This window comes from Bubalus bubalis, chromosome 4, assembly GCF_019923935.1.
Source record: "Bubalus bubalis isolate 160015118507 breed Murrah chromosome 4, NDDB_SH_1, whole genome shotgun sequence".
NCBI lineage: Eukaryota > Metazoa > Chordata > Mammalia > Artiodactyla > Bovidae > Bubalus > Bubalus bubalis.
The window spans coordinates 95,452,197-95,466,023 of record NC_059160.1 but is presented as its reverse complement, the minus strand read 5'-3'; the positions used below and the strand labels follow the sequence as shown (position 1 = coordinate 95,466,023).

The window sequence follows — 13,827 nt, the reverse complement described above, 5'->3', positions numbered from 1 at the left end:
GGAGTCCACCCAAACTCATGTCCATTGACTTGGTGATGCCATCCAGCCATCTCGTCATCTGTTGTCCCCTTCTCCTCCTGCTCTCAATCTTTCCCAGCATCAGGGTCTTTTCAAATCAGTCAGCTCTTTGCATCAGGGGGCCAAAGTACTGGAGTTTCAGCTTCAACATCAGTCCTTTCAGTGAACAGCCAGGACTGATCTTTAGAACGGACTGGTTGGATCTCCTTGCAGTCCAAGGGACTCTCAAGAGTCTTCTCCAATACCACAGTTCAAAAGCATCAATTCTTCAGCGCTCGGCTTTCTTTATAGTCCAACTCTCACATCCATACATGACTACTCGAAAAACCACAGCCTTGACTAGACGGACCTTTGTTGACAAAGTAATGTCTCTGCTTTTTAATATGCTGTCTAGGTTGGTCACTGGAGAAGGACATGGCAACCCACTCCAGTACTCTTGCCTGGAGAATTCCGTGGACAGAGGAGCCTGGTAGGCTGCTGTCCATGGGGTCGCACAGAGTCAGACATGACTAAAGCAACTTAGCGGCAGCAGCAGCAGGTTGGCCATAACTTTCCTTCCAAGGAGTAAGTGTCTTTTAATTTCATGGCTGCAATCATCATCTGCAGTGATTTTGGAGCCCCCCCCAAAATAAAGTCAGCCACTGTTTCCCCATCTATTTGCCATGAAGTGATGGGACCAGATGCCATGATCTTAGGTTTCTGAATCTTGAGCTTTAAGCCAACTTTTTCACTCTCCTCTTTCACTTTCATCAAGAGGCTCTTTAGCTCTTCTTCGCTTTCTGTCATAAGGGTGGTGTCATCTGCATATTATTGATATTTCTCTGGCAATCTTGATTCCAACAATTGAGGGTATCTTTATCTCTGTGCCACCAAAACCTAGCAAACTTATTTGTATAAATCAGTTTGGTTAAGCAGTTAATGAACAGTAAATTAGACATACCTCTCCCATTTGTTGTTCAATAATTTGATGTGCAATTTCTTCTATGGATGCCATGACTTGATTGCCAGTGTCCTGCCAAAAATAAAAAGATGCTTTTTCACAATTATACCCACAAAACATATTAGCTGAAGCATTTACAAATGAAATTATATGATAGCTAGGATTTGCTTCAAAATATTCTGGTTTTGGAAAGAGGTAGAGGATAGAGGTGGGAAGGAATAAACAACTTAAGATTGGCTGTGTGTTGACAATTATCAAAGACGGTTGACATTTATACAAGAGTTCATAAAATTATTCTCTGTGCTTTTACAAATTTTGAAAATGTCTATTAAAAAAAAAATACCAAACAATTTCACTTTTCAAAGGTACTGAAGACTAAACCACAGACTTTCAATATAGATCAGGAATGCTTTATTAATTAAAGAAGGTCAATCCAGTCTATAAACAAATACATCACTGTAGCCATTTAACACATTTTTTAATCAGTATACTGTAAAAGCTGACAAAATAATTATATTCAGAAGACTGGAAGATTTCTCCAGAATTTTGTGATTGTTCTTCATTGTTCTTACGTGTTAAGTTTAATTTGAATTTTAACATAAAACTCTTCAAATAGATTTGAAAGTCAGTAAGATTAACAGACTGACTTTGACATTTGTTTTTTCTCTGTATCAGGTAGTCAAGAATACAAAAATCATTTGACTTTATCATATTATATACCGTCATAAATTCACTAATAGTCTACAATTATAATTAATATTGATCACCAAATTGTTTTAATTACTCGTCTTTCAATCCCTTTTAAAACCTTAAATGTTTCAATTACTTGTTCTAAAAGCAATATACAGTATTTAGATTAATTACTCAACTATCTCCCACTTGAAAAGTAGTGCCAGTTAAGTGCCCTCAACCTCTCTGGAACCCAACCAAGGAGACGGTTACTGCCAAAGCCTGTGTGCTCTGGGTCCATGATGGAATGGCAATCCTTCCAAACTCTTCTCCATTTTGGCGGGGGGTGTGGGGGATGGAGTGTCATTCTTCCTTTTTTTTTGAAAGGCAACATATGTTCAAAACAGAACAGCGCTATTGACCCACCCAGTGTTCCAGAGTTCCAGAATTCCAATAGCCTTCATTCATTTCATCCCATTTATGTCCCCTTCAGTCCAACCTGGCAGCCATTTCTGCTGGCATGAATTCTCAGAACTCTTTGTTGCCTCCCATGCAATTCATGCGGGTTCATGCCACCAGACAAGAGTCCTGTACAGATCTCTTGTGGGTAACTGCATCTCTATTCCTACCATGTGCTGTCTGTAGATCTCAAGGACACTGTGAATGCAGTCTTTTGAACAAGGCTGCTTAATTTTCCTACATGAAAAACTCTTCCTTTGAGACTCACTTAAGCGAGTTATACCAGTTTTTAATGTCATTCATTCATTTCTCTTTCAATTACATTACTTACTGAAGACTGACAGACTGGTGTCCCGTTCCTGCCATTCTTCCAGTTTCTTGACCTCAAGGTCCAATAACGTTCACCCACTTGCTATTAACACTTTAATACTGTGGTGCCAGACTGCTTTAATGTATATATTTAACATTATTTTAGCTCTTAACATTATTTTAGCTCTTAATATTCTTCAAAGCCTTCCCTTTAATTATAGGATGTGAGGTGCCAATGGTTAAACCTTACATTTTAGCCATATGCACTACTTGTAACTCCTTGAATTTATTACCATGTTGCTTCATATTGCCATGTCTCTGCTAATGGCTTCTCTCTCTATCACAACTGCAATGGAATCACTAGATCAACATGTGTTTGTTTTCCAAGACTAAATTTAACTCAAACAAACTGAGGAAAAATAAGCATTCTTTACATATTGTTGATGTAAGTCTAAATTGAAACAACCTTCCCAGAAATTTGCCAATGTTTATCAAAGCTTTAAAACTTTTCCTACTCATTGATCCAATAATTCATTCAACATTCTTCCATTCAAAAATAATTGTTGAGTGCTTACTATGAGCCAGGCAGTTTTCCAAATGTTAGGGATACATCTTTCTAAATGTCAGGGAGTATTAAAACAAGGGCTTCCCTGATAGCTCAGTTGGTAAAGAATTAGCCTGTAATGCAGGAGACCTTGATTTGATTCCTGAGTTGGGAAGATCCGCTGGAGAAGGGATAGGCTATACTCACTCCAGTGTTCTTGGGCTTCCCTTGTGGCTTAGCTGGTAAAGAACCTGCCCGCAATGTGGGAGACCTGGGTTTGATCCTAGCGTTGGGAAGATTCCCTGAAAAAGGGAAAGGCTACCCACTCCAGTATTTTGGCCTGGAGAATTCCATGGACTGAACAGTAGGAAAAAGAGACAATAAATAAAATATACAAACATTCTCAAGTATTAATGATGACTTCTCTAAGTGCAGATTTACAGGCCACTTATTTTCTGCCTTTTGAATGGGTACCTACTAATGGGTAATCAGAAAAGTAAACATTCCTTCATTTGTAATCCACTGTATTTTGTGCCTATTTATCTTCTAAAGCACCTGGCTTTATCTGTGTAGATGATAAAAAAAGTTCTAAAGAAAAAGAACTCCTAGTTTTTCAATGGACTAATTTTTTCCAATGAACCTGTAATGTTTAACACTGCCTGGTACTTGTATTTGAACTCAGAAAGCATCAGTATTTACTGAAAGATACTTAACAGGCACTGTGTGACTGCTGGACTTCACAGTAAGACAGAGACAATCTCTGCCGCATGGAGATTATATTTTAATGAAGAAACAGATTTTTTAAATTACCATGTACTAAACGCTACCAACGGGGAAGGCGATGGCACCCAACTCCAGTACTCTTGCCTGGAAAATCCCATGGACGGAGGAGCCTGGTAGGCTGTAGTCCGTGGGGTCGCGAGGAGTCAGACACAACTGAGCGACTTCACTTTCACTTTTCACTTTCATGCATTGGAGAAGGAAATGGCAACCCATTCCAGTGTTCTTGCCTGGAGAATCCCAGGGATGGGGGAGCCTGGTGGGCTGCTGTCGATGGGGTCGCACAGAGTCGGACACGACTGAAGCGACTCAGCAGCAGCAGCAGCAAATGCTACAAAGTAAACTAGGAAGTAGTGATAAAGAGAAAAACAGAGGAATATAGGAGGGGATTTATAAAGGTAGTAAAGTGCCCTAGAGTCAAGTCAATAAATCACTTTCAATCCCATTTTTACTATTTACTAAATGTTTAACTACATGTCAGTCACTTAAGGCTGTTTGCTTATAAATGAAATGGATTCAGTAAAATCTATCTCAAAATATTCTTGTAAAAATTGAGTTTGTGAAAATATCTTTGTCAATGTATGCTGTTGTTCCGTTGCTAAGTCATGTCCAACTCCTTGCGACCCCATGGACTGCAGCATGCCAGGCTTCCCTGTCCTTCACTATCATGGAGTTTGGTCAAACTCACGTCCGTTGAGTCAGTGAGGCCATCTAACCATCTCATTCTCTGTCACCCCCTTCTCCTCCTGCCCTCAACCTTTCCCAGTGTCAGGGTCGTTTCCAATAATTTGGCTCTTCACATCAGGTGGCTGAAGTATTGGAGCTTTAGCTTCCGTCCTGCCAGAGAACATCCAGGGTTGATTTCCTTTAGGATTGACTGGTTTCATCACCTTGCTGTCCAAGGGACTCTCAAGAGCCTTTTCCAGCACCACAATTCAAAAGTATCAGTTCTTCGTCACTTAGATTTCTTTGTGGTCCAACTCTCACATTTGTACCAATGACTACTGGCAAAACCAGTAGGTCCATTTGACCAAATGGACCTCTGTTGGCAAAGCAATATCTCTGCTTTTTAATATGCTGTCTAGGTTTGCCATGACTTTTCTTCCAAGGAGCAAGCATCTTTTAATTTCGTGGGTGTAGTCACCATCTGCAGTGACTTTGGAACCTGAGAAAATAAAATTTGACACTGTTTCCACTTTTCACCCATCTATTTGCCAATATATCAACATCCATCCACACACACACACACACACACACACACACACACATAATCAGTGTACAATGGTCTCTTGCAGGTAAAACGTATTCCCTGAAAATTAGCTGAATAAATAAAGTGCTCAATAAATGAGCAACAGGTCAGGAGAACCATCACACTGGAGAGGGAGGGTCTGGGAAAATCTTATAGAAGAGACATTTGAGATAGGCATTGAAGGGTAAGCGTTTTTACCAACCTGAGGGACAAAGCCAAAAAACAGGAGGATGCTGCCTTTACTACTCTAGAGCTAATTAACATGCAGAAGACACACAGTCTTACATTTTTGGCTCTGATTCTTCTTTTTTCACATTTACCTCAATCTCACGTCTATGTATCTTCCCACAGGAAAAAATATAGCCTCAGTGATGCCATTTGAATCTGTTCATGGGGTTCTCATGGCAAGAATACTGGAGTGGTTTGTCATTCCCTCCTCCAGTGGACCATGTTTTGTCAGAACTCTCCACTATGTCCCATTCATCCTGGGTGGCCCTTCATGGCACAGCTCATAGCTTTATTGAGTTATACAAGCCCTTTCGCCATGATAAGGCTGTGATCCATGAAAGTTATGGTTTTTCCAGTAGTCATGGACGGATGTGATAGTTGGACCAAAAGAAAGCAGAGCACCAAAGAATTGATGCTTTCCAAATGTGGTGCTGGAGAAGACTCTTGAGAGTCCCTTGGACAGCAAGGAGATCAAATCTGTCAATCCTAAAGGACATCAACCCTGAATATTCACTGGAAAGACTGATGCTGAAGCTGCAACACTTTGGCCACCTGATGAGAGGCGCTGACTCACTGGAAAAATACCCTGATGCTGGGAAAGACTGAAGGCAAAAGAAGAAGAGGGTAGCAAAGGATGAGATGGTTAGATAGCATCACTGAATCAATGGACATAAATCTAAGCAAACACCAGGATATAGTGAAGGACAGGGAAGCATGGCATGCTGCAGTCCACGGGGTTGCAAAGAGTCGGAAATGATTTATTGACTAAACAACAAAAGTGGTGTCATCCTCCTTCCATTCAGGTTCAAAATTTTAAGTCTGTGCTCTTTGAGTACATCATAAACAGTCTACTTTCTTTCTCCACCAGCCCTACGCCCATCAACCAATTATAGGCTCTTGTAACAAAGTAGTATTTTTTTTTGCAAACTCCTTATTGTGAGCCACTTGTGGATGGGGAAATATAGTAGGTCAGAATTTTCTTCTTTTAAAAAAGAAAAATTAGAATAGAAAATACTGCATCAAGCATAGTGAGGGTAAGCACTTATTTCAATTTAATCTGTGTGCTAAGTCATGACAGAAAACATTCTTCTGTGTAGCAGTCAAAAAATGCTTGAAAATATGATGCAAAACAATTATTATTTTTTTTTTCTTCTGGTAGGGTGGGTCAAACGTAGATTTGAAAATCTGGGACTTCCCTGGTGGAACAGTGGATAGGAATCCACCTGCCAATGCAGGGAACACGGATTTGATTCCTGGTCTGGGACGATTCCACGCGTCATGAAGTAACTAAGCCCATTAACTACAACTACTGAGTCCGTGTGCCGCAAGTACTGAAGCTCGCACAACTATAGCCCACGGTCCGCAACCAGAAGCCACTTCAGGGAGGAGCCTGGGCGCCGCAACTGGAGAAAGCACAGCCCACGCTCCGCAACCAGAAGCCACTTCAGGGAGGAGCCTGGGCGACGCAACTGGAGAAAGCACAGCCCACGCTCCGCAACCAGGAGCCACTTCAGGGAGGAGCCTGGGCGCCGCAACTGGAGAAAGCACAGCCCACGCTCCGCAACGAGAAGCCACTTCAGGCAGGAGCCCGGGCGCTGCAACTGGAGAAAGCACAGCCCACGCTCCGCAAGAGAAGCCACTTCAGGGAGGAGCCTGGGCGCTGCAACTGGAGAAAGCAAGGTGCAGCAACCAAGTCCCAGCACAACCAAAAATAAAAAAGAAAAGAAAATCTGATGGCAGTTAAGGTTTCCCTCACAAGAAAACAGGTTCACATTCATTCACTCTACAACTGATGATATATGCTATGCTGAATCTCAAGGAGTTCGTAAACTCTATGGCCAGCCCAAGGTCTTCAGGTTAAGAATCCTTTGAGTATAATTTCAGCTACTGCCAGAAATAACTTTCCTGGATGAATATTTAATATATTCAACTTTGTGTATATGAAAAACCCCTAGAAGACAAGAATCATCTATGTGTCAGCACTTCTGACCAACAGCAAAATCTCGGGATGCTTACAGAATTGAAACACATCCTTATTCTCCTGTTTCATAAGTATCAGTGCCTCTTTAATGGTCAAAGAATAAAGTTTCAATCCTTCTCCTGGTATTTTTTCAGTATTTACTAAAGTCCTTGTAAACACGCCTGCCACTGCAGACACAAAGGAGCATTCCTTTATAGTTTGACTTCCCCATCTTCCTATTTTATCTCCTACCAGTCCCAGAGGGGACTCGTTCAGGACAAACTGGAATGTTCTTTATTCCCCAATATACAATTCCAAGCTCCTCCTCCCTCATTTAAATTCTCCCACCTTTAAAACTCAGTTGTGAAACTTCTGTTTACTTACAAAATTTTATGCAAGGGTGCATTTTTCTAGAGACAGTCTATGGCTTTCATAAAAGATGAAAAAAGGTGGCAGAGGGTTCTATGACTCAAAAAAGGTACATGATTATATAAACTATTAATCCTTTCTTATATACGATTTCTTTCTTCTCTCCAACAATAGTAGCAATTATATTGCGTAGCACACACAAAGAGTACATATTTTGGGAATGTTTTTTGCCTTTGATTTCCTTTTAAAAAGCCGAAATGCTCCTACAAAGAATGATGAAATTACATTTTCTGCGATCCATTTTAAAAATAAGCAGAAATAGCTTCTTTATTGTACATCTACCAAACTGACAGACAATTAAAATCTAAAACCAACCACACAGCAGGCACCGTTCTAAAACCCTCAAAGTCGAAGGTCCATTAAGTTCCGAAGCACAAAAACCCTAAAGGCCTTAATTTCAAGCCTTTTTGTTTTTCCTTTCCAGAAATTATTTTTTAACAGTTGACCTATATAGCGAAGGTTACAAAACAACCTGGCAACATGTGCCATTCATAAAACGGTATCTGCAAGAGCTGGAAGCAGACTTTCTTAACAAAAGAGATGCAGGAAGCTTGGACGTGCACTGCAGTGAGGACATTCGGCCGTTGCCTTTTCTTTCTCTAAAGATAGAGATCCAAAGGCAGCGGCCGCTCCCGCGCCCCCGGTTGTGAAAGGAGAGAGCGTCATTCCGTCGGTCCAGTAAAAAGCACAGAAACAAGTCAGAGGCTCGTAGTGAAAGGGATCCGGGCCTCGGCTCACCGCCAGGCCGGCCTCTCCCACGTCCGCAGGCGCTAGAGTTCACTCCGACCCCGGGCCCGGCGGCAGCGCGCGGCTCCCGGAGGCTGGGGAAGCGGCGCCCGCGCCAAGACGGAAGCTTTCCCTGTAGGTGAAAGGTCAGAGGTGCCGCGGGAGAAGCTGCCGTGCGCGTAAAGCCGCTCGCCGACTCCCTCTCGCGCCCACCGCCACGGCCCTGCTCTGGGCTCTGGACCCCGCTCCCGGCTCCGGCTCCGGCTCCGGCCTCGGCCTTTCTCGGAGCCCCGCGCACTCGGCCCCGCTGCTCCGGCCGCTCCCAGCCAGCCCAGAGTAGCAAGCCGCGGATGCTGAAGTGCGGGTTCTGCCGGCCGAAGCCTCAGGCTGCTGTGGGGACTGGGGGCGCGCCCGTTGGCAGTTGGGAGGAAGGGACCTTCCCAGGCCCCCCCGCCTTCCTCCCGGGCGCCGCTGCGGCCGCTTTTCTCCTCACCCGTCCCTCCTTACCGGCGCTTCTCTGCCGAGCAGCGTCCTATGCTGGGCGTAAACCGGACAGTCCCGTGCGGCGGCTGATGGGACGGGATGGGGTAGGGGGCCTCCAAGCAAACAGACTGGAAAAAGCTGAAGCGGGGAGGGTCAAAAAAAGTGGAGTCGGAGCTTTCTGGGTTTGTGTATTGGGGGGGGGAGGTCAGAGTTCGTGACCCCTCCCTCAGCGGCTCGGTGCGCGCTCCCGTCCGCGCCTGCGCACCAGTGGAGTGTTTGAGGCGGCGAGAGGCGGTCTTGACGTTCCCCGGGTGGAGGGTTGAGAGAACCCAGCCTCTGGAAGTAGACTGCCCCCTATCGCGTAGGAGGGAGACTGCTCCGGCAGAGCTGCACTTCCCTTATCTAGGGCTTGGAGAAGATGCGTGCGCTTAGCATCCCGTTTGCAAAAGGCGGTCCTTAAAGAAAATTTTGAGACTGTTCAGATTGGAGCCAAGATAGATGACCTAATCAGTTTTAGACAGTTCGGTCTCTAATTTGTGGGAAACTGGGCTTTGTCACAGGCTCTTGCTTTAGACTTTATTAGAACACTTAACTGGGTAGATCCCAATAAAATATTTCAAATTCCCTTAAATAAGCTGGAGTATAGCCCTGTTGAGTAAGGCTAAGTTTTACTTATCAACTTTTGTGAGTAAATAGCATAATTGCCTAAATGGAGCCAGAGTAGAATCACTTAGAATGAAAACTTTCAGAAGACTGGCTTTAGTCTGTTTTGTTCACTGGTGTATTCCCAAGCTTATGGGACAGTACCTAATGGTAAATACAGATTTGCGAAATAAGGTGTTGCCAGAACATCACACTCTGATAGTGGCCCCCGAAGCACCAAGGTGTGGTAGCAAGAGCCGCCATGTTTGCAGAGTGCTGTGTGGTGTGGTCTTGAAGGGGTCCTCAAAATGTCTTATTTATTTTTTAAAGTCTTAGTTTTGATTCGCCCTAGAAAAGCAGTCACGCATTCAGACCAGAAACCCAAGTCAGGAAAAACAAGGTGCACTGATAAGGAGAACATCTCCTCTGTCATTTCCCCCTGGAACTAGGCATCTGGGCAAACAAAAGGGGCATGCAGCAACCCCTGACAAGTGAAACACTACGTCTCATTCTCTAGAAGTCGCCCTCTTCCTTTTAGTATCATTTGTTGTGTAACTGGTGGTTTTAAAACAGCCCTCCTCCATCCATCCTTGAAGTCGAGTCCTAAAGGAAATCAACCCTGAAATGTTCATTGGTGGGACTGATGCTGAAGCTGAAGCTGCAGTACTTTGACCACTGGATGTGAAGAGCCGATTCTTTGGAACAGACCCTGATGCTGGGAAAGACTAAAGTCAAAAGGAGAAAGGCCAGCAGAGGATGAGATGGTTGGATGGCATTATCGACTCAATGGACATGAATTTGAGCACACTTAGGGAGATAGCGAAGGATGGGAACCCAGCGTGCTGTAGTCCATCCAGTCCCAGAGAGTTGGACATGACTTAGCAACTGGACAACAGCTACTCCATCCACCCAAATGGGGATCCAATCCTTACATCTGTCCCAAAGATGAAAGCTAAGAAAGTATATTACCTATAGGTCCAATGGAAAAAGGCAATCTGAGACCTTTTCTCTATTTTCAGTGCCCAATATGCACACCCACAGTGATGCCTAGGGTCATCCTCTTTACAGCCAATTAATCTTAGGTCACAGTAACATTTCAATGTAGACACCATGCAAATGGGGAGTATGTTTTGTTGGTGAAAAACAGCTTCCTCTATGATTCAGGAAAACAGATCAGTGTGGTTCATCTCTAATTGCATGGCTATAAAAAATGATTTAAAAGACATCATCACACTGAGAGTAGATTTAGTCAATTTATTTTGTATAAATATAATACATAACATTATTTACACTGCTAATATTTTATTTATAAAGGATCTATATCTCTACATGGACAATAAGATACAAACATCATTTTTAAAGTAAAAAGTGTTTCTATAAATTTATGTCATTTGAAAAAATAGTATTTCAAGATTGGTTCTTAACATGCTATGATGAACTCATAAAAGAAAGTTGCCACCATTCGTCCTAACCACCCCCTCAAAAATGGGGGAATTTTATATTGAGACTTTCTGAACATTTATCTTAACAAAAAAAATCCAACTAGAAAATTTCCATTAGAAAAAAACATTAGAAATGGCATAGGCTCCAGAATATTTGTGTTTTGGAGGCATTCAAAAACGAGATCATTTGAATTTAATTCACAACAGTGTCCAGTGAATGCAAGGCACTCTGCCGGGTGCTGAGGAGGAATCGCAAACGAACAAGATACAGTTGCTGTTCTCAAGGCTAGAATGTGATAAGCACCATAAGAAAGTATGTTTAGGAGCCAAAGGCTACAGGCGCATAGAGGAAGGAGAGACTAGATCTAATCTGCAGGAATGGGGAGAGGCTAGGATCAACTGTTATAGAGAAGTCTTAGGTAAATAGGCAGAAAAATGGGGTGGGGGGAGGATGAGAAAAGACAAAACGGTGTGAACAGAGGAAGGTAGGGTCGGGGTTAGCTGCCACATGATACCTGAGCAGAAGTAGTCATGCCAAACCACTCAGAAGCCAGTGAAGTTTGTAAAGAGCAGGAATGAAACTAAATTGGAACTATGCTTAACAAGGTGGGTCTGGCAGTGTTTAAATGGGAAGGCATTGGAATTAGAAGAAAAGTTATACCCATCACTGGGAAGAGGTAACAAGGATTTGAGCTAGCATGGATGCAATAACAGAAGGACAAAGAAGATGGAAAGGACACGAGGGCAATTGTAAAGGGTCTTGTTGAGACTTGGAGGCAGATTCTGGAGCCAAGAATGGTGTTTCTCCATTGTAGAAGAAAACGTGCAGATCTGAATGAAAGGAAATTGAGTTTTAGACACGTAAAGCTTAAAATGCTTAAGATGTAGATGACCAACAGGTACTTGCTAATATGGCCTTGCAGGATAGTGGGAAGAGCAGGTCTAAGATCTGAGTTATAATATGGGCCATCTGGGACTTTTGAGTTCAAAATGATAAGAATCCTGTCCTTACTTTCTTCCAACAAATATTTTCTCTTGAAAAATGCAAGGTAGGTATTTTGTGAGAAACTGTTGTACCAGGAATAGAATAGTACGTTTTCAAGGAGTGTGCAGTATAGTAAGAAAAATAGGATTTATCTCTGGAAGTCCCCATGATGACATCCGACAACAACAGATCTCAAATTTCAAAAACCGGGTACAATGAAAGCACACTCGAAGACATAAATCAAGATATGCTGTGATGACATTTACATTTTAACTGAATTACTAAATAGTAGGCTTTCCCTATTTCTGGATATATTCTACCATCCAAATATAAAATACACCTTTGGCTAACAAAACTATACTTTAAAGTTGTCCTCACGTAATTGGTTCATTTGGAGAAGGCAATGGCACCCTACTCCAGTACTCTTGCCTGGAAAATCCCAGGGACAGAGGAGCCTGGTGGGCTGCAGTCCACGGGGTTGCTAAGAGTCGGACACATCTGAGTGACTTCACTTTGACTTTTCACTTTTATTCATTGGAGAAGGAAATGGCAACCCACTCCAGTATTCTTGCTTAGAGAATCCTAGGGATGGGGGAGCCTGGTGGGCTGCTGTCTATGGGGTTGCACTGAGTTGGACACAAGTGAAGTGATTTAGCAGCAGCAGCAGTTCGTTCATTACAGCTTTATATTAAAGTTTGCTCTGATGATCTAATTTTAAGAAATGCTACTACACAATCAAGCTTTTAGTTATTAAAAGGGAGATGTATCTTGGGAAAAGACAATAGCAGGATACTGGGTACATTAGGGAACAAGGGAAAAGAGGTTGGGAAGAGGTTCAGAAATACCAAAGATAAAACTTTCTCATTTTCTTAGACTCTGGTGGGTCCTCTATGTTTAAAGCTGCCACAGATAAGGGAGCAGCACTGCCTAGAGACACACACTAAGGCCAGCCTTCCCCTAGTTTGACCTGGCATCTCTTGTCTAGGTTTCTTAAGCATCCTTTTGGACTGAACTTTATAACTACTCTTCTTATGAATAAAAAGAGACACTTGAAAAGGATTTGATGGAAGCACATATATCAATGTAGAAAATACACTAAGCACTACTGGGATCTAAGTACTGTTTATGCTTTCTTCTCATTTATAGAGTGCATACAACATCTTTTTTTTTTTTTGCTAAAATGTTAGCTTCAAGAGTGGTTTTAAAAGTATTGACAGCTTTATAACAAAATACATATAATCAGGCTTCTCATTTGACATTGAATGAGCAAGGCTGAATAATTGATCAGCTTCAGTGAAGTTATGAAGGATTGATAAGGGAGAAAGGGAATGTAATACTATTTCACATTTAAAACATCTGGTGGGGGGGGGCTGGTAATCCGATAGCTTCCTCAAAAGGCACCATATTTTATATTTTTCAAAGCCCTCCATGGGGCTAAGCCAACACTCGCATAATCATACATGCACTTCACATGTAATTAGAATTATCAGAAGTCTGTGCACTGTTTCTTAAATATTTAACTGATTCTTGATTCAGCCAACTGTTGGAAAGACAGAATAGCCACTGGCTGATAATTTTCAGATTCCGATTAGACCAAACCTTGCAGTCAGAAGGTTGAAAGCTCAAGAGGAGGAGAGAGGAACCCCAGTAACCTGTTTTACAAAATGCTGATCCTATGAAACCAAGGGAAACACTTCATAAGGCATGACCTTGGTCTCTAAAAAGGACACATTAAAAACTGCAGGGATTTTAACATGGAAGCCTTATTTATGCTATCTTGGTTAAAGTTAATGAGATGCAAAGAAATGTTAGTTTACTTACAGCTAACAGAAAGACTTGGAAGTTAACATGTAAGGACTGTATGTGAGGTTGCAAGAGGGTTTAAAATGATTCCACAGCAAGTAATAGCCAGAAAACGACAGCAGTCAAACTCGAGATGTAGAGACCCTGGTGCTGCAACCAAC

At 42.4% G+C, this 13,827-nt stretch overlaps 1 protein-coding gene across 6 annotated transcripts in view; it reads right to left on the bottom strand.

Moving 5' to 3' along the window:
- NR2C1 (nuclear receptor subfamily 2 group C member 1) overlaps positions 1 to 9,318 on the bottom strand; it is a 39,713-nt gene extending 30,395 nt beyond the window's left edge. The window contains exons 1-2 of one of the 6 annotated variants that reach the window (XM_025284330.3): positions 8,819 to 9,318; positions 959 to 1,030 (exon numbers count right to left, since the gene is read on the bottom strand). In XM_025284330.3, coding sequence (XP_025140115.1) covers positions 959 to 1,012 — 54 coding nt within the window. In that variant the 5' untranslated portion in view covers positions 1,013 to 1,030; positions 8,819 to 9,318. Of the gene's footprint in view, positions 1 to 958; positions 1,031 to 3,749; positions 3,805 to 8,323; positions 8,412 to 8,818 lie in introns of those variants that run through there. The other 5 variants (XM_025284331.3, XM_044941817.2, XM_044941816.2 and 2 more) reach the window with 5 other exon arrangements.
- Positions 9,319 to 13,827: the final 4,509 nt, after the last annotated feature.